Below are 18,594 nucleotides of genomic sequence, written 5' to 3' on the forward strand. Positions count from 1 at the left end.
CAACGGAGCAGGGGATGTCACCCCTCCTTCCGAGCCAGCCGGGGTTCTTAGCTTGGGCATCAGCTTAGGGCTGATCGCTAGCATAGCCTCCACTGCCCGCCTCTTCACTTGAAGGGGCAACCGGTAAGTGTACCAGACACAAAGGCCGCAGTGGGTGGGAAAAACCATGTAACATGATATATGAAATAAAAATAGCAGAATGCAAGACGAGGAGTTCACCGTGAACACAGCCACGTATCAGGCCCTCCTTCCAAGGCATGGGGAGCCCGGGTTTTGCTCTCAGAAGGACCTGAGTTCCAATTCCTACCCCCAGCCACACTGCTGCGTCAGCTCTGACAAGTCTTTCAACCTCGGGATAGCCCCAGCTCCAACCTGCGGGAGTTTGATGGGAAGACTAACTTAAATAATCTGCCCAAAGCGCTTGGCAATGAGCCTGGCACATGGCAGGTGTACTAGAAGCCTTATCTACGTCACTGCCAGGAAACACAACGGGGAGCAGAGTCCGTGCTCCCTAACAGAGGTTAGGACAGGCAGGTGAGGCTGTGAGAAGGTCCTGCCTTCTTATTTCCCTTTCTTGTTTCTTTTTCTTTCTTTCTTTTTTTTTTTTAATTTTTAATGTTTGTTTATTTTTAGGAGAGAGAGAGAATGAGAGACAGAGCACGAGCTGGGGAAGGCAGAGAGAGAGGGAGACACAGAATCCCAAGCAGGCCCCAGGCTCTGAGCTGTCAGCACAGAGACCAACGTAGGGCTCGAACTCATTCACCATGAGATCATGACCTGAGCCAAAGTCGGATGCTTAACCAACTGAGCCATCCAGGCACCCCTCCCCTTCCTTTTTCAAACTTTTAATTCTGCAGTTACACTGAGGAGAAACAGCAAACAACAACAACAACAACAAAAATAACCAGATAGCTAAGAGTGGGTAATTTCTTGTCTCAAAGATCTCCAATGACAGAGTCTAAATGGCACTGTCATTAGAACTCTCTGGGATGATAGAAACGTTCTGTAGCCATTTGTGGCTACTGAGCTTTTAAAATGTGTCAAGGACAACTGAGGGACTGAACTTTTACTTTTTAAAATGTTTACCTAATTTAATTTTTTTTAATATTTATTTATTTTTGAGAGAGAGAAAGAGATAAGAGAGGGAGTAGGGGAGGGGCAGAAAGAGAGGGAGACAGAGAATCTCAAGCAGGTTCTGTGCTGTCAGCGCAGAACCTGACACAGGGCTCGAACTCACAACCTGTGAGATTATGACCTGAGCCGAAATCAGGGTCAGACATTTAATGGACTGAGCCACCCAGATGCCCTCAATTAATTTGAATTTTAACAGACATAGGGCCAGTTATGACCATGTAAGTGCAATCCACATGCTTACAGGCTCGGGCTGGCATTAGATCCAGGCCCCCACCTCTGACCTCTCAGGCACCTGTTCAGAAGGTCAATGGTGCCCCGCAGACGCTGGGCCTCACGCTGCGCATCCTCATGAGCCTGGGTGGCCCCGTTGGTCTTGTCCCGAAGACGCTGCAGCTGTTCCTCTAGGCTGCGGCGCTCACCCTCGCTGTCACTAAGCTGCTTCCGCAGGGTGCCCAGGAGGTCCTGGCTGGCCTCATAGCGCCCACGCATGTCCTGTGGCATGGGAACCATTGAGTCTGGGGGAGCCCTAGGAAGCTCCGGAGCGCCCCCTACTCTCTGCTCATTCCAAGAACACACCCAGCCTACTCTGTGGCCTAAGCCTCAGGCAGGAGAGTGGGGCTAAGCCCTCCAGACTAGGTTTCCGCTCCCGTTCGCTGTGCCCCCACCCCCCTTCCGAGTGCTCTGCCAGGGCTCTGACCGCCATTTCCTCAGACACACTGACCTAAGTAAGCTCCAGGCAAACCACCAAGCACATTCTGACCTCTTCCCGGTTCTGACTATCCCAGGGCTCCCAGGCTCCTCCCCTTTGCATTCTGGTTCTGACTCTCCCCCAGACTCCTCCTTGCCCCTAGCTCCCCCGGTTCCTCTCATCCTAGACTGGTTCCTCCCCCCCAGGCCTTTTCCCAGGGTCCTGGCTCTGCCTGTCCCGGAACCTCTTCTCTAATTTCGGTACCAGGACTCTAGCTCTGCCCCAGGCTCCGCCCCCAGCTGCCCAAGCACCTCCCACTCTGGACTCAGATCTGCCCCAGAGTTCTCACCCACCTCCATGGGACCTGACTCAGTAGCTCTAACTCTGGGTTTTGGCTCCACCCAAAATGCTCAGGCCCAGCCCAGGCTCCTCCCTCCCCCCCGCCCCCTCCTTAGCTCCACCCCCACAACACTGGCTCCGCCCCAGATGCCCCAAGTCCTGCCCCCGGGACTCTGGCTCCGCCCCAGGGCGCTGGTGCCCCGCCTACCTGGACCTGCAGCTGGCGCTTGTGCAGGGCCGAGTGGATCAGGGCGAGCGTGGAGGAGTCGGAGCAGGCTGGGGATGGGCCTCGGCGCGGGGATCGGCCGCGGCCGGGCGAGGAGCGTCGCGGCGGGGAGGGGGTCCGGGGGCCCGAGAGCCCCCGCAGGCTGCCGTCCGACGCGTCCCCCGTGCGCTCAGAGCCACTTAGCTGGACACCGCTCTCCATGTCCGACAGGACGGCCTGAGGTGGGGGGACCAGGCCAGTGAGGAGGGGGCCGCGGGTTAGTTGGACCAAGAAGCCCAGGCGACGCAGTGGGGTGGCGGGCGCCCCGTGTCCGGCTTCCGCGCTCCGCCGCACATTCTAAGCTCCCTTCCTACAGGTCCTCCCGATTCCACCCGCCCTGGCTCACAGGCCTCGGCCCGCCGGCTATTCTCCCGTGTATTGCCGAGACAACATTGGGCGATTCTCCCAGATGGGCCTGGAATTCGCAGCGCCTCCCCATCTCGGACTGGGGCTCCCCTCGGGGTAGAGGCCAGGCTCAGCTGGCAGGGGTGTCCAACAGCAGCATGGGTCCCCAGGGCCCCCAGCCGCTTGCGATTCAGCGCAAGGCCACCAGAGGACGTGGTGGCCCCAGACTGCCCGGGCCCTCCCTGCCCAGGGCTCCTTCCCACCTCCCACCTGTGCCAGGTCTCTCAGGGTCTGCTGCAGCCCCTCTCCGTCCTCTGTCTCCAGCGCCGCCTGCTCCTGGAGCCGCAGGGATTCCTGGAGTGGTGTGGGGGAGACAAGGGATGGTCAGGGTCTCTGCCCTAGTCTGAATCTCCACCTTATTCTCCCTCCCTGGCTCCCCACCCATCAGGTGGCCTCTAAGGCCCTGCTCAGAGGCCAGACGCTTGGTAGACCCCATGGCATCCCCCGTGCCCTCAATGCACAGACCAGGCCCCGAGAAGTGCAGTGTCACTATATAGGTCACACAGCCTATTGGAGGAGAGCCGGACATAGGACCCAGGCCAGGCCCCACACAGAAGGATGACCAACCCAGGCAGTACCCTTGAAGGGTGTCCCTCTGGTGGGGAGGCAGCTCAGTTCCTAGAGAAGGAGCCCTGTGCTAGCAGGGCACAAGCATCTTTTCAAGCCCCAGCTTATTGGCTCTGAGACTCTAGACAGTATCTCTCCTTGGGCCTCAGTTTCCTCATCTGTGTAATGGGGATCATGCCACAGGGCTGCTGAAAGAATGAAATGGGATAAAGGAGGTGAATGTACTTACCACTAAGCCTGGCACACACTAGGTGCTCAATTAATGGGGGGGGGGGGGGGAGGGTGAAACCAAATCGGAATGGAATGCTAGGGATGGCCCTAGCAAACATGGCCCTCATCTGTGGGTCTGGTCGGCCTCCCGATCCCACCCTGCCACATCTCAGGGTCAGGTGCATCTCACCAGGGCCTCAAGCTTCTCAGTAAGGGCCTTGTTGACTCGATCCTTCTCCAGATTCTGGTTCTGAAGGCGCTCCACTGTCAGGGCCAGCTCTGTCACTCTGGAAGAAGAGCAGTGACAGAGGTGAATGCGAGACCCACCCCAGCCTCTCCTCACACCCACCAGCAATGTGTCCTTCATGCTTTCCCAAACCTTCAGGGGGGACCCTCGGTTCCACCACCCTAACTGTGTGACCTTGAGCAAGTCACTTCTCAATGGACTTCAGATTGCTCATCTATGAAAGGAGAATGAGGGCACCTGGGTGGCTCAGTCTTTAAGCGTCTGACTTTGGCTCAGGTCATGATCCCACAGTTCATGAGTTCGAGTCCCACATCGGGTGAGCTCGTGCCCTGCTTTGGGTAAGCTCGAGCCCAGCTTCAGGTAAGCATGAACCCTGCTTCGGGTGAATATGAGCCCCGCTTCTCTCTCTCCCTCTCTCTCAAAAATATAAATAAATAATAAATAAATAAACAAACAAATGGAGAATGAAGTTGCCACTCACTTTATCTCTGGGACTCATCTAGATCGCAAGAGCTAGGAGCGTAAGTTCTAGCCTCAGTGGTTAAACTGCTCATAATGTGCCCTGGACAAGAGCCCCCTGAACCTCAGTCTCCCCCTCTGCCAAATGGGGTGCCTGGGAAGACTGGCTGAGCTCACACAGGGGAAAGGCCCAGCCCCGGTGAACAAACACTCGCTCTTCCCTGCGCCCCCAGACGCACACTCCGCAGGGAGGCCTGCCTCACGTGGTGCCTCCCAGGCACGCACCTGGCACTGAGGTTGGCCTTGTCCAGGTTGCTCTGCACCTGCAGCTGGGCCAGGTCCTTCTCCTGGAGCACCTTGTCCCGCAGCTGCTCATCCAGCTGGGCCTGTAGCAGTGTCTGCTTCTCCAGGGCCGCCTCTGCCCGGCTCTCGGCCAGCCGCAGGCCTGCGCTCAGCCCCAGGTCCGCCTCCTGGATGGCCCTTGAGGTCCGGGCCAGCTCCCCTCCCAGCTGCAGCAGGTCCCTGGTGGAGAGAGCACAGAAGGGGGATGGGATGGCGGGGTATAAATTAAAACCATCCCAGGATAGTTTAATAGTTTAACTATAGTATAAACTAAAGCTATCCCAGGATGTTAACAGTGGGATGCCACTATTGGATGGGAAAAAAAAAAAAAAAAGTCCCATAACACACAGTGTAGATGAGGCTATGGAGAAACAGGCTGTGCCTACACTGCTGGCAGGAGGGTAAGTGGGTGTAACCACAGCGCAGGGCAATTAGGAAGCACTCTGAAAAGTATAAATGGGCAGGTTCTTTGACCCACCGACTACACTCCTAAGAATTTATCCTACAGATATGGCCCAATGCAAGGGAAGTGACCTGTGTATAAAGTGATCCACTGCAGTACTGCTCATGTAAGAAATACCGGTGACAATCTATACGTGCATCAAAAGAGGGCCGCTATTGGGTGGTTCAGTCAGTTAAGCATCTGACCAGGTCAGGTCATGATCTCGTGATTTGTGGGTTCAAGCCCCGCATCGGGCTCTGCACTGACAGTGCTTGGGATTCTCACTCCCTCTCTCTCTCTCTGTCCCTCCCCGACTTGTGATCTCTCCCTCCCAAAATAAATAACTTAAAAAAATATTGTGGGGCACCTGCGTGGCTCAGTCAGTTAAGCATCTGACTTTGCCTCAGGTCATGATCTTGCAGCTCATGGGTTCGAGCCCTGCGTCGGGCTCTGTGCTGACAGCTCAGAGCCTGGAGCCTGCTTTGGATTCTGTCTCCCTCTCTCTCTGCCCCTCCCCTGCTCATGCTGTCTTTCTCTCTCTCAAAAATAAATTTTAAAAAATATATATTGATTTGTGTAAAGTAAAAACATAACTTAAAAATAGAAGTACCCTACGACCCAGCAATTGCACTACTAGGCATTTATCCACGGGATACAGGTGTGCTGTTTCGAAGGGACACATACACCCCCATGTTTATAGCAGCACTATCAACAATAGCCAAAGTATGGAAGGAGCCCAAATGTCCGTCGATGGATGAATGGATAAAGACGATGTGGGATATACTACATAAAATGGAGTATTACTCGGCAATCAAAAAGAATGAAATCCTGCCATTTGCAGCTACATGGATGGAACTGGAGGGTATTATGCTAAGTGAAATTAGTCAGAGAAAGACAAATATCATATAACTTCACTCATATGAGGACTTCAAGGTATAAAGCAGATGAACATAAGGGAAGAGAAGAATAATATAAAAGGGAGGACATAATATATAATAATTATATAATAATATAATAATTATATAATAATTATATAATTATATGATAATTATATAATATAATAATATAATATTATTATATAATAATATATTATTATATAATAATATAATACAATTATATAAAAATTATATAAAATATATATAATAATAATATAAAAGGGAGGGGGACAAAACATGAGATTCTTTTTTTTTAAATTTTTTTTTTTTTCAACGTTTTTTATTTATTTTTGGGACAGAGAGAGACAGAGCATGAACAGGGGAGGGGCAGAGAGAGAGGGAGACACAGAATCGGAAACAGGCTCCAGGCTCCGAGCCATCAGCCCAGAGCCTGACGCGGGGCTCGAACTCACGGACCGCGAGATCGTGACCTGGCTGAAGTCGGACGCTTAACCGACTGCGCCACCCAGGCGCCCCAAAACATGAGATTCTTAAATACAGGGAACAAATTGAGGGTTGCTGAAGGGGTTGTGGGTTGGGGGATGGGCTAAACTGACAAGGATGACACTTGTTGGGATGAGCACCGAGTATTATACATAGGGGATGAATCACTGGAATCTACTCCTGAAATCATTTTTGTACTATATGCTAACTAACGTGGCTGCAAATTAAAATTAATTAATTAATTAAAAAGGTCCACAACAAAATTGATCACTTCTAGGTAAGCAATGTAGATAGAAAACAATTGAAAATAAGTACACTAAAAATCTTAGCCATAAAAAAAAGAAAGAGGGCTACTATTAAATAAATCTGGCATATCCATTCAATGGAATACTCCGTAACCAAGAAAAATGCATCAGCTATTCAGAGCTTAAGAGGGAGCGACCTTGAAGTTATAACTATTAGGTGAAGAAAGTATCTTCAAGAACTCAAAGACAAAATTCTACCAAAAGTATAGAACAAGGAGGGGGGCAGAAAAGAGAGAGAGAGAGAGAGAGAGAGAGAGAGATCTGCTATATTTCTTGTATAAAATAAGGCTGGCAGGTCATGTAGGAAACTGGGAGGGAAGCATCTGGGCCAGAAAGGCGAGGGAGACTTTTCACTGTACACCCTTTTGAAATTTGAATTTTGTGAATATGTAAGTTATTCAAAAGTAAAATAATTAAATTTTTAAATGCTAAATAAAAATAATACATATTTGGGGCAACTGGCTGGCCTAGTCTGTAGAACATGCAGCCCTTGATCTTGGTGTCCTGAGTTCAAATCCCACGTTGGGCAAAAAGCTTAAAATATATATATATATATATATTACATTATACATATATATGCTATATATATTATATACACACACATATATATATATTTTTAGTATATCAGGCTAAATCCTTTCCTTTCCTGAATCAACTATACCACTAGGTGCCTAATACTAAGGAGAGGAAGTGCCTCATAGAAGAATTCCAGTTAATACACAAAGAAGTGACAGAATGGGACATTCATGATTTGGTGACCCCTGATGAGTGTCTGAGTCTTGGCACTGAGCATCAAGGGCCTCCAATGTACACAAAGAGAGGCACCCAGGCATTGGGGTTTCCTAATAGAAGAGCACACAGCACTTAGGAAGAAGTCTTGTTTAAAAAAAAACCAAAAAACAAAAACCTGAACCTGAATCTGATCAAGCCTTAGATCCAACATCCAATTTACAAGAAATACAAGGGACAAAGGTATTAAACACCACCTCAGAATCTAGACTATGGGAATCACTCAGGACAACTGTCCCAGTTTCCTAAACAAATAAATGAAAAGACTTAAGAGGCAAGTCAGCCAATCACATTTGGTGAGCATCTATGATGGGTCCTGATTCCAACAAATTATAAACACAAAAAGTGAAGCAAAACCATCTGTGACACTGATGAGCCAATTAGAAATTTGGACACTGAATACCTGATGACTTAAAAAAAAAATCATCTGGGGCACCTGGGTGGCTCAGCTGGTTAAGCGTCCGACTTTGGCTCAGATCACGATCTTGCAGTTTGTGGGTTCGAGCCCCACGTCGGGCTCTGTGCTGACAACTCAGAGCCTGGAGCCTGCTTCAGATTCTGTATCTGCCCCTCCCCTGCTCATGCTCTGTCTCTCTCTCAAAAATAAATAAACATTAAAAACATTTTTTAAATCAAAAAACAAATTTAAAAAAAAGAAGCTTTAACAAAAGATCATCAAATAAATAATTAAATAAAATTGTAACGCGAAAAAAGAAAGGAACTACTCTGCCTGTCTCAGCTCTCCCTGCTACCTCACTTGCTCAAAGATCAAGCAGGACCGAGCTCCCCTGCTGACATGGGCCTTTGAGGCTCTCCCAACCTGACCTCCCTTCCCCTGCCTTTTGTTCCAGACCCACTGGCTGCCATTTCCTCCTACCTCCGAGCCTTTGCTCACGCTCTTTCTTCTGCTTGGAGTGCCCCTGTCTCTGGTGGTTAAAATCCTACCCAGCCCTTGAGGTCGGTGCCAGTTCCACCTCGTCTATGAAGTGTTTCTCTGACCTCCCCAACCCTCCCAACCTTCTGAGCATCTGGGATAGTCTCTCTGCTCTGTTCACTCACCACTCACTTCCTCGGTCTAGAATTTGGGGGGTCCATATCTTTTCATCACTAGAGCTGGCGAGGTCTTGTGGCAGAAGGTGCACATTCTAGCAGATTAAAAGCAGGAGCTGTAAATCCTGACTAGGCCACTTACTTACTGCTGTGTGACCTTGGGGAGGTCACTCTACCTCTCTGAGCCTCAGTGCCCTCATCTGTGAAGTGAAGTGGGGAGTATCACAGCTCCTACCTCCTGGGACCCTGTCCATATCAGAAGACACGAAACGGCCAAAGAGCCTAGCTCAGAGCAAACACCTAGTACCTGCTGACTGCCATGACAGTGGTAGGAATTAACTATTACTAGTTGTCTCTGCATCTCTACAGGGCCTGGCACACAGTAGGTGTGTTAGGTTGGACTAAAGTTCAACTGCGGAGTTGAATTCAATTTAAAAAGCGGGGCTGTCTCCAGCGGCTGCAGCGTCTCCCCAGGCCGCCCCTCCGCCAGCCGGGCCTCACCTCTCGGTGGACATCTTCACCTCGCTGGCCAGCCGACGGAGCCCCACAACCTGCCTCCAGAGGAGGAGCAGGCGGCTGTGCTCGTTGCTGATGTAGGTGTTGAAGGACTGGAGGGAAGGCGGGCTGAGTGAGGGCCGGCCCCGCCTCCTCCCGGCCCCGCCCCGGCCCCGCCCCCTCCCCAGCTCCGCCTCCTCCCCCAACTCCAACCATCGCGGGAGACCCGGTCGTCGGTCCGGGAAGCGGGTCTTCCCCTGGGCCCGCGCCCGGCCTGCGCGCACCGCGCAGGCTCTCAAGCCTCCCTCTCGCACAGGGAACGGGTTGCAACGCCTCCACGGGCTGCGGCTGCACGAGGCAGCGCAAAAGGCAGAAAGTGCTGGAGCTAGACCTAGGTTTGCATCCCCGCTGCCAGCTGCATGACCGTGGGCGGATGACTTAACTTCTCTTTAAAATGAGGATGACAGCACCTACCACACACAGTTATTAGGGGGAACAGAAGAGAAAATGCATGCCAGGCATGTCGTGTAGGCTAAGCAAGGCCAGCTATTACGACGACAAACTGTTTACCTCTCCTAAAAGGCTCATGGGCCAGCAGGCCGTCCCTCTCTCTCTCCCTCTCCCCTCGGCTCCTTAGTCCTCACGACTCTACGGTGGCCCTTCCCCGCCGGCCAGCCTGGGACCCCGAGGCCCCAGTGGCCTCCCAGGAGCCCCGTGCCCACCTCCTCCTCACGCCTCCACGCCGCCTCCCGCTGCTCCAGCTCCTTACGGCTGCGTGTCCAGTCAGAAGTCACCTTGCGGATGTCCTCACTCAGAGCCTGGTTGGCCGAGTTCGCCTGGTCCAGCTGCTCTCGGAGCATGGAGTTCACCTGGGCCAGGCTGGAACTCCTGGGGGGGGGGGGGGGCATGAAAGGGACCGGTGGGCACATGGCAGGAGAGGCCAGCCCCACCAGCTAGCCTCCCTCCCTACCACGCCCCACCTCTGCTGCTCCTCCTCTAGGCGGATGAGGGCGCTCTCGAGGTCATGGCTGTGCTCTGTGTCCTGGGGGGGAGAAGTGGGGCATCAGCCTGGGCAAGTAGAGGGAAGGGACCGCCTAGCGCCCCGCGCCCCGCCCCCCGCCCCCCCGACGCCGGCACCCACCCTCAGCCGCTGCCGCTCCAGCTCTGTAGATCTCTCTAGAAGCTGTTGCTCCAGCTCCGAGCACTTCTTCTTGTACTGCAGGGTCTGCGGGTGGGTGGGGAGTGGAAGGTTAGCCCCAGGGGCTGGGGACAGGGCAAAGCGAGCACACGGGGGACAGGAGCAGGAGTGGGTAGCCCTGACCTTGGCCTGCAGCCGCTGCACAAGCTGGGCCTGCCGCTGCTGGCCTTCCTGGTAGGCCTGCAGCTTGCGCCGGTAGGAGGCCTGCTCCTCCTGCAGCTGCCTCCGCAGCTCCACGCTCTGCCGGACCAGCCCCGTGGGCTCCTGCGTTTCTGGCTCCCCAGACTCCAGCCGCACAGCCTGCTCCAGCTGCAGGGAAGGTGCCTGGGTGAGAGGCGCGGGCCTCTCGGGAAAGCAGGCCCAGAGCTCTGCAGAGGGTGCCAGGCTGGGCCCAGACCCACAATGCCTTGCAGGCATAGATGGGCAAGCCCGGGATGTGATGGCGCGCGTGCACAGGGTAACGCCGCTGTGCGTGGACACAGGCTGAACATGCATCGACACACAGGCAAGGCGTGGATGGACACATGCAGGTGGGCCCAGGAACATTTGCATGCAAAACACAAAGTTGCACCCGGAGATAAACATTACAGCCTTCGTGCACCGTGCACAGTGAGCCTCTCCGCCAAACACCTAACCCGCGGCGGTTGATTATTAGCTCCATGCCTATGTCTCCCCACCACCACCCAAAGCGTGCTCAGGAAAACCTGGATTTCTGTTCCCCGCTGTATCTTAGACCCAGAGGAGTGGCAGTGGCATGTTTGCGGAGATCATGAATTAATCGCATGAGCAAATGTGAATGCATTCAAGCAGAAGCAAAAATATACACGTGCGTATCTGAGCTTAGAGACATGCACACACATAAGGACAGGGGCGGTCTCAAACATCCCCAGGGTGACAGAGGTGAAGTCCCCACCCCACCCCTACCCCCACCCCGACACGCACACAGTGCTCTCTGTAAGAGGCACAAACTCTCTAACATAAGGCACGCTTCTTGCACGCTTATTAATACCGTCTCGTCTCGGCCCCAAGTTACCCCCACCTCCCACCTTGCGGGAAGCTGCCGTCAGCACCCTGCTCCACCCCCAGGCAGCTGGCAGCCCCTTCTTTGTCAGAGCCCGTGAGCACAGGCGGTGCCCCACTCTGGCTGAGCCTCCTAACCCCTTAGGCACCTGCTGGCCCTGGGAGGCCCAGCAGCCTCCTCAAGCTTTGGGGGAAGGGAGGAGGGAATGGGCAGTTGGGGGCGAGCAGGACTGAGAGAAGAGGGACACTCGTCAGGGAGAATCAAGGGGAAGACAGCCCAGCCCAGCTGACTCCGGCCCAGGCCCACACTCACCATCCACCTCCCCACTGCCTGCGCTGCTAGCCCAGGCCCGGCATTCGCGTGGGTTCCAAAGCTTCCAGGGTTATTTGCCCTGGCTAAATAACAGGCCCAGACCAGGCTAGCCCTCCGGGCCTATATTCACACCCAGGACGCCCAGGGGCCGCTCAGCCACGGACCACTGTGCTGGGGCAGGGCGACAGTGGACACTGGGGTGCCCCCCATAAAGAGGAGCCGGTGGGGACTTCTTGGGGGCTTCTGCCTGGAAGGCAGGCTGCAGGCCCGTGACCAGGGTCTGCCTGGAGCCTACCTAAGGCAGGTGACAGGCAGACTGTTTACATCTCAGCGCAGTGAGATACTATGTGTATCTGGCGGCGGCTGGGTGTGTTTTGGCATTTGTCTCCATAAGGGACCCCGTGTATCTCTGTGTCCAGGCCTTCAGGGGGACCTCCGCGAGGAGGCCTCTGTGGTCACAGGTCTCTGTTGCGGTGCAAGCACGGGGGTGCCCGTGTGTTCGTATGTTTTTATGTCTGCATGCAGGCCTAAAACATGCACGTGGGGGGGTCTGGGGCACGTGTCTGGGCTCCACGAGCGTCTGGGGCACGTGGATCAGCGACTCTAGGCCACGTGCAGGTACGCAGGCCTTTGTCTGGCCGTGTGTGTCCGTGAGATGTGAGACCACGTGTCGTGTTGTCCGTAGGATGGTGCATGTCGTCCGTGTGGCTGTGCATCTGGGTGGTACGTGCTGTGAACGGGGGGGGACTGTGCGGTGCCCGGCTGTCGGTGTGACTTATGCTGTGGCCGGTGACGAATCCGACGAATCTGAGCGCGTATCACCGCGGGGGACTCGTGTTTCCGTGTGACGTGTCTTGTGTGGGGTCCGATCGCGGCCCGTGCTCTGTGCGTTTTGCACACGGGGGCTGTTTGCTGCTGTGACGTGGAGGGGTTCAGGCCGTCGCTGGGTGCTCCGCCCGCTTCCCCCGTGCTCACAGCCAGACCAGGGCCACTCCCGGCCACACCTCACCCCTTTCCACAAACTTTACCCCTCACAAAACAGCCTTTCAGTTTTACTTATAATTCAAAAGGGAAAGAGGCGGTCACCACGCTGAGGATGAAAGAAGTTTACTGTCTCCCCTAGCAACCCCTGCCCAACTACCCGCCGTTCATTCACTCTGTCCAGGTTGCCATGGACACTGGGGGAGCCCAGGGGGTCTGTCCTGTGGAGCCCAGGGGATGTGGCCATGGCTTCCTTCCCATTCGCAGCTGCCTCGCCCAACACCTGCTCCACAGGGACAGGAAGATGGGGGGGCCTCCATAGGGACCGTGAGGTCCTCCTTGGAACCTGGGAAGTGGCCACTGGGAGCCTCTGCCTCAGTTTCTCTCCATGCGTCAACAGGACACAGACCTTGACCTTGCCTCCACTTGTTTTTCCCAGGGATGCTGCGGGGTTTAAAAGAGTGAACAACCTCACCGACTGGCTTCCAAAGCAGCCCGCATGTAACACTTATGGCCACCGGGGCAGGACCCACCACCGGTCCCCTGGGAACAAGTGGGCAGCAGGGACAGAGTGCCACAGGACTACAGAGCCCTGGACCAGGGGTCTCAACCCAACTCCACCACTGACCTTGGGCCTATCATGCCCCTGCTCTGGGCCTATTTCCCCATCTGTAATAAAGTGATCTTCAGACTCTCACGTTCTCTGTGAGCCCACCCCCCAGGACAGGCTTTGAGGTCATTCGTACCCAAACCCTGCCTGCAGGTGGGGGCCTCGCTCACACCATCTCAGACAGACAAAAGTGAAACACCAGGCCCCCTCTACATGCTATTCAGGGGCCTCCCCAGCCACGAGGGAATCTTCTAGACGAATACACCCCGCCCCCGCCACACACACACCCCAGCCTCTGACCTGCTGCAGCCCAGCCTCAGCAACATGTGTTAGCAGCAAAGAAGCCTGCCACCTCCCCCTCACCTCTCCTTTTCTGCCCCTGCCCGCTTGGGGCACCGTGCTAGCCACACTATGAGTCAGAAGTTGGCATTTAAGAGACAGCCCCCGGGGACCTGGCATCGTGCCAGTGGCCAAAAGATGAGAGGGCTAAACTGGAAGAGGGCTGGCTCAAGGCCCCGTCACCACCAACAATGTGGGATTCGGGCCAGCTCACCCACCACACCTCCTGAAAACTCTGGGAAAAGTAGCTCTACACTGTCCCCGGAGCTGGGGCCACTACGGGCCCCCCACCCTGTTCCTCTGCATGTCCCAACACGTCGGGAGCCTGTCCAGGCAAGCAAATACCAGGACACTGGCAGACCTCACAACCACAGGCACGAACACATATCCCTCTTCCCAAAAGGAGTATGCATGCCCCCGCGTGGACAGGCCCAGCCCAGGGGTCCTCGGCTAACCTGTCTCTGCCTCCCGCACAGGGCGTTCTGGGCCAGCCTCAGTCTCTGGGCTCCAGTCTCTTTGTTACATCCAGAGGATCATGTCCGAGGTCCTTCCAGCTTTCCAACTGCCCCCTGGAACTCCCAGCCCAGTCGTCTCTTCCTACACCCAGAAAACAAACCTGCAATGCACATCTGGGGCTGGGGGTAGAGAGACCTAGCCTTCACCGGCTGTGGGACCCCAAGCACGGTGCTCTCCCTCTTAGAGCCTGTTAGTTCCTCTGCTACACGAGCAGCATCATGGTCCCAAGCTTGGTGCATCAAACGTAAAGCACCCAGTAAGTGCCTGGCACACAGTAAGTACTCCATAAACAGTAGCTACGATTATGACTGTTATTACAACCCACACATCTCCCATCTAGACACTCCTTCCCCCGTGCAACTCTCTCCCGAACTTGCAGCCATCAACTCCCTAGCGTCACCTCTCACAAGACTGGGGGCCCAAAGGAGACAGCGCTCCCGGCCCTGGCCCACAGCGACCCCCTGCCCCGGGAGCCCCACAAGCCTGCAGCACAAGCCTGGGGAATGCGAATCCTGTCTGGACTTGGAGGCAAGCCTGGATTCTCTTTCCTTCCTTTGCTGGTCCTCAGTCCCACGGGGGGTGGCAGCAAGTCTGTGGTGGCCCCAGAAGGCCTGCAGAATGCTGCCTGGGCCCCCTCCACCTGCCTGCCTCCGTGTTCAGCCGCCGCTGGGTGGGCCCCAAGAGCCCCACCCATGGGAGCACAGAGAGACGTCCAGACACTCGAGGGGTGGCAGGGGTCTCTAGGGGTCTTACTCTCTGTGCTCCCACCCCCGGTGTCACCCCTGGTGACAGGTACTCTCAAGCCCACATCATACTAGCCTCCCCAAGACAGAAAACAAACTGGGAGAGCACAGTGATTTTCTCGAGGCCACTCGCGTCGGCAGGGCCACAATCTACACCCGGCCCAGCTGGACCCCAGGCCCACCTTCGGCCCGGGGCACAGGCCTGGCCTGGCTGTCTCCCTGCCCTCGCATCAGGGGAGCACGGTGGCCCAGCTCTCGGCCCCCAGGCAGCACCCACCCTCTCGCTGACCGCGTTGTACTTGATGGCCAGCTCGTCACGCTCCGCCCGGCTCTGGGCCAGCAGGTCCTCCACGCGGGACAGCTCCTGCTGCAGCAGCTGGTTTTCCTCCTGCAGCGACAGCACTGATGCCATCTCCGCGGCCGGCAGCGGGGCTGGAGAGGGACAGCAGGCACAAGGTTGGCTTCCTTCCCCCCCGCCCCCCCAGGTCCACACCCTCCCACAATAGGTGCTCTACAAACATCACTGGGCAGGAAGAGGGACTGGGCCCCTGAGAGAGGACGTCAGCACCAGAGCACGCAAACAGAGATAAGAACAGGAAGGTGGGCAAAGAGACAGGCCTAGGGCCAGACTCAGAGCGGATCCAAACACCGCTGAAGGGTGGCCCCAGCGGGCCTAGAACGTGCTGGAGGGAGGCTCCGTCCAGCAATTCTAGGTCCTTCTTTCTCCAAGTATTACTCTTCTCTGGGCCTCAGTTTTGCTGATCTGTAACCTGGGTGGAATTGGTAAACAGGAGACCAGGAGACCTACCAGGAGACCAGGAAGACCTCACTTAAGGGAAGGGCTTCATGTAACCTCTGAAGCCAGGGCTTCAGATAGTATAGGTCATGTTGGGAGGAGGAGGAGGAACAGGAAGAGGGGGAAAAAGGGAGAAGTCGAAGTGTCCCCCCGCCCTGTGGGCTCCCCTTCCATCCCAGGAGAACTGGACACACGCCACAGGTCTCCAGGCTCTTTCAGCCTGAGGTGAGGGTTCTCTAAGTCTCTCCTTGCCTGGGGCTCCCAGGGGCCCCAACACCACTGGTCGTCCCAAAGAGGTTGGACAAGGACTGTGGCGGAGCCCCAGAATCACCACCAAGGAGAGCTGCCCACACGCCAGCTGTAACTGAGTGTGCCCTCCCCAGACTCTCAAACCACACAGGAGGTTGTGGACGGCACCCAGCAGGAGGAACAGGGGCCCATCAGCCTCTCTGCCCTGCTGGGGAATGGACAGGACCATCCCTGGGACTTCTGCAGAGCCCTGAGCTAAACTGAGCTGCCCTCCCCCTGTAATCTGGGGTTCAGCCAAGCTCACACCTTCCCTGGGAGAGAACGTGGTGTTTGGGTCTAAGTCTCTGCTGTGGGCTGCAGGTGGGGGTGCTCATCCCCACGGTCTCTCAGCGTCACATGGAGAACGACTCTGGGCAAACTATACCTCTGAGCCTCCATTTCCCCATCTGTAAAATGGGTCCCTCCATCACAGGGTTGTGCCCGCCTCACAGTGAGTATTTGAGAAATGGAAGCTGCGGTCATTCCTGTCATTACGGCCGTGGAAGAGGGGGATGTGAGAAGGGGTGAGGTGCAGGCAGGGGATGTGAGAAGGGGTGAGGTGCAGGCAGTGTCTGTGGGGGCGAATGAAGAGGGGCACCTTGGTTCTCAGGCTGGGAGAGGTTGCGGGTGATGATCTCCCTGATGCGGGCAGGTAGGCAGGCGAGCTGAGAGTCCTGGGCAGGGTCCTGCTCGCTCAGGCCCTTCTCCCGGCCTGCCCTCAGGACGCTGCTCTCCAGGGTCTGTGGGGGGGGGAGAGAGAGAGTGTGAAGGGGACCGGGGGCCCTGGTCTCCCTGGCCTGGATGGGAGAGGAACAAAGTCCTGCTGCCCAAGATGTGGGGGCCCGTGAGACCCTCAGGAAGCCCCCATGTGGAGGGAAGCCTGGGAGCTACAATGGAAAAACGCCCCACGGGAGGGCACGCTTCAGTGCCTCCCGCCCCGGGAAGGAGGCCCCATGGAGGGCCAGAGAAGCGAACCAAACTGCATGGCTCACTCACAAAACCCAACGGGGCAGCACAGGGCTGGGGGCTCCAGTCCAGCTCCAACCCCACTGTGCTAGCAGATGTCACCTCAACCCTTAAATCTGGGAGCAGGGATCCCCTTTTCCCACAGGGCCCTGGGATAAGGGGGTCAAAGCAGTTTTGCTCTGAGCACCTCTGTACCCCCAGTCCGGCTGGGAGTTGCAAGCTGGGGCCCCCGTGCACCCTACCACCCACCCCTCCCACCCCATGACCCCAAGATGTACCTACCACTCATCCATTCCTGCTAGACCCATGCTCCCCTGCCCCGGACAGGGTGGGCACAGTCCTCGGGACCCACCTGGATAACCGTCTCCAGTGCCAGCTGGGCCTCCACCGATTCCTCCAGCCCCAAGCTCATGGAGGGGGAAGCTGTGGGCACCCCCCTCCAGGCCCTTCTCCAGGGCCCCAGAGACTAGCTCAGCTCTCCCACCCCACAGCCAGACCGCTGTGCTGAGCACAGGGCAGATTAGGCTTAAATCCGGCGGTGCCCCCCATGTGACCACCGAGGTGGGAGGGGTGAGGGAGGGGGAGGGGCTGGGGAAGGAGAAGAGGGGAGGGAAGAGAAGAAAGGGGAGGGATGAAGAGGGGGAGGGGAGGAAAGGGGGAAGAGGTGGGGGAGAAAGGGAAAGGCTGGAGAGAGGGAGGAGGAGGGACCTGAAGATGGGGGGGGTCCCCCCAACACACACACACACACACACACACACACACACACACAGTCCACCCTCCCCAGCTGCTGGGTCCTAGAGCCCTCCAAGCCTAGGGGGCGGGGTCAGCATCAGGAGGCGGGAAAGGCTAGTCTTTTGAGACCTCCTTTGCTGACCCAGATGGGGATCACGTGACTTGCTAAGAATGTATTCAAAGGGTGCTGGGATGACGTTTTCCCACATCGGGTTCGGGGCAAAGATCGCAGGCTGTGGAATCGCCCACACCCCTTTGCCTCCATTCCCCTCTCCTCCCCCCGCCCCCCCCCCCCACACACACACAGGCTGTGTGCCTCTGGGAAAGGAACTTTGCCTCTCTGAGCCTCACTGTCCTCTTGTAAGATGCGGATAATATCGGCTTCGATCTCATGGAGTTGTCTGGGAATTTAAACAAAAAACTGGGGTGTGCACAAAGAGTGTGTGACTCCGGCTCATACTAAGTATTTGATAAATATCGATTTCATTCCTTTGAAAATCCCAAATGTACAGTCCCTGTACCCCACGGCCAGAGGTCCACCCACCGCCTCCCACGGTTCCTGCCCTGTGGCAAGGAAGCTGCCTGCTGCAGTTCGGCCCGAAACTCCGGACTGAGCGGCAGATCTGGGGTCACATGGGAGTCCCAGCTCTGCCCCTCGTTGGCAGTATGACCTTGGACAAGGTACCTCTCAACCTCAGTTTCCTCATCTCTAAAACGGGACTGAAAGACCTACTACGCAGAGTCACTGACGATCGGGTGGCTTGAAAAGTATAAGGAGGTTAGAACCACATCGGGCACATAGCCAGCAAGGAGAGCCAGCAGTGGTGGGTCCTGTTTGCATGAGCATCACTCCTGCTACCTATGGGCCCCTCCGCCTCAGGGTGCCCTCTGCTCTACACACCATGTCCCACAGGAGTCATATTCGCATTATCTCATTAAATCCTCAACTCAACCCATTTCCCGATGAGAAAACCAA

General features: G+C 55.7%; 1 protein-coding gene across 3 annotated transcripts in view; it reads right to left on the reverse strand.

Moving 5' to 3' along the window:
* CROCC (ciliary rootlet coiled-coil, rootletin) overlaps positions 1 to 17,889 on the reverse strand; it is a 46,245-nt gene extending 28,356 nt beyond the window's left edge. For 2 of the 3 annotated variants that reach the window (XM_078452326.2, XM_078452325.2), the window contains exons 1-13: positions 17,239 to 17,889; positions 16,519 to 16,660; positions 15,114 to 15,268; positions 10,438 to 10,623; positions 10,258 to 10,341; positions 10,097 to 10,158; positions 9,839 to 10,004; positions 9,123 to 9,229; positions 4,600 to 4,836; positions 3,799 to 3,895; positions 3,042 to 3,125; positions 2,370 to 2,603; positions 1,427 to 1,626 (exon numbers count right to left, since the gene is read on the reverse strand). In XM_078452326.2, the coding sequence (XP_078308452.2) occupies positions 1,427 to 1,626; positions 2,370 to 2,603; positions 3,042 to 3,125; positions 3,799 to 3,895; positions 4,600 to 4,836; positions 9,123 to 9,229; positions 9,839 to 10,004; positions 10,097 to 10,158; positions 10,258 to 10,341; positions 10,438 to 10,623; positions 15,114 to 15,268; positions 16,519 to 16,660; positions 17,239 to 17,298 (1,814 nt within the window). In that variant the 5' untranslated portion in view covers positions 17,299 to 17,889. The remainder of the gene's footprint in view (positions 1 to 1,426; positions 1,627 to 2,369; positions 2,604 to 3,041; positions 3,126 to 3,798; positions 3,896 to 4,599; positions 4,837 to 9,122; positions 9,230 to 9,838; positions 10,005 to 10,096; positions 10,159 to 10,257; positions 10,342 to 10,437; positions 10,624 to 15,113; positions 15,269 to 16,518; positions 16,661 to 17,238) is intronic. The other variant, XM_078452327.2, reaches the window with a different exon arrangement.
* Between the last annotated feature and the right edge of the window lie 705 nt (positions 17,890 to 18,594).

This window comes from Panthera onca, chromosome C1 (genome assembly GCF_046562875.1).
Source record: "Panthera onca isolate mPanOnc1 chromosome C1, mPanOnc1 haplotype 2, whole genome shotgun sequence".
In the NCBI taxonomy this organism is placed as follows: domain Eukaryota; kingdom Metazoa; phylum Chordata; class Mammalia; order Carnivora; family Felidae; genus Panthera; species Panthera onca.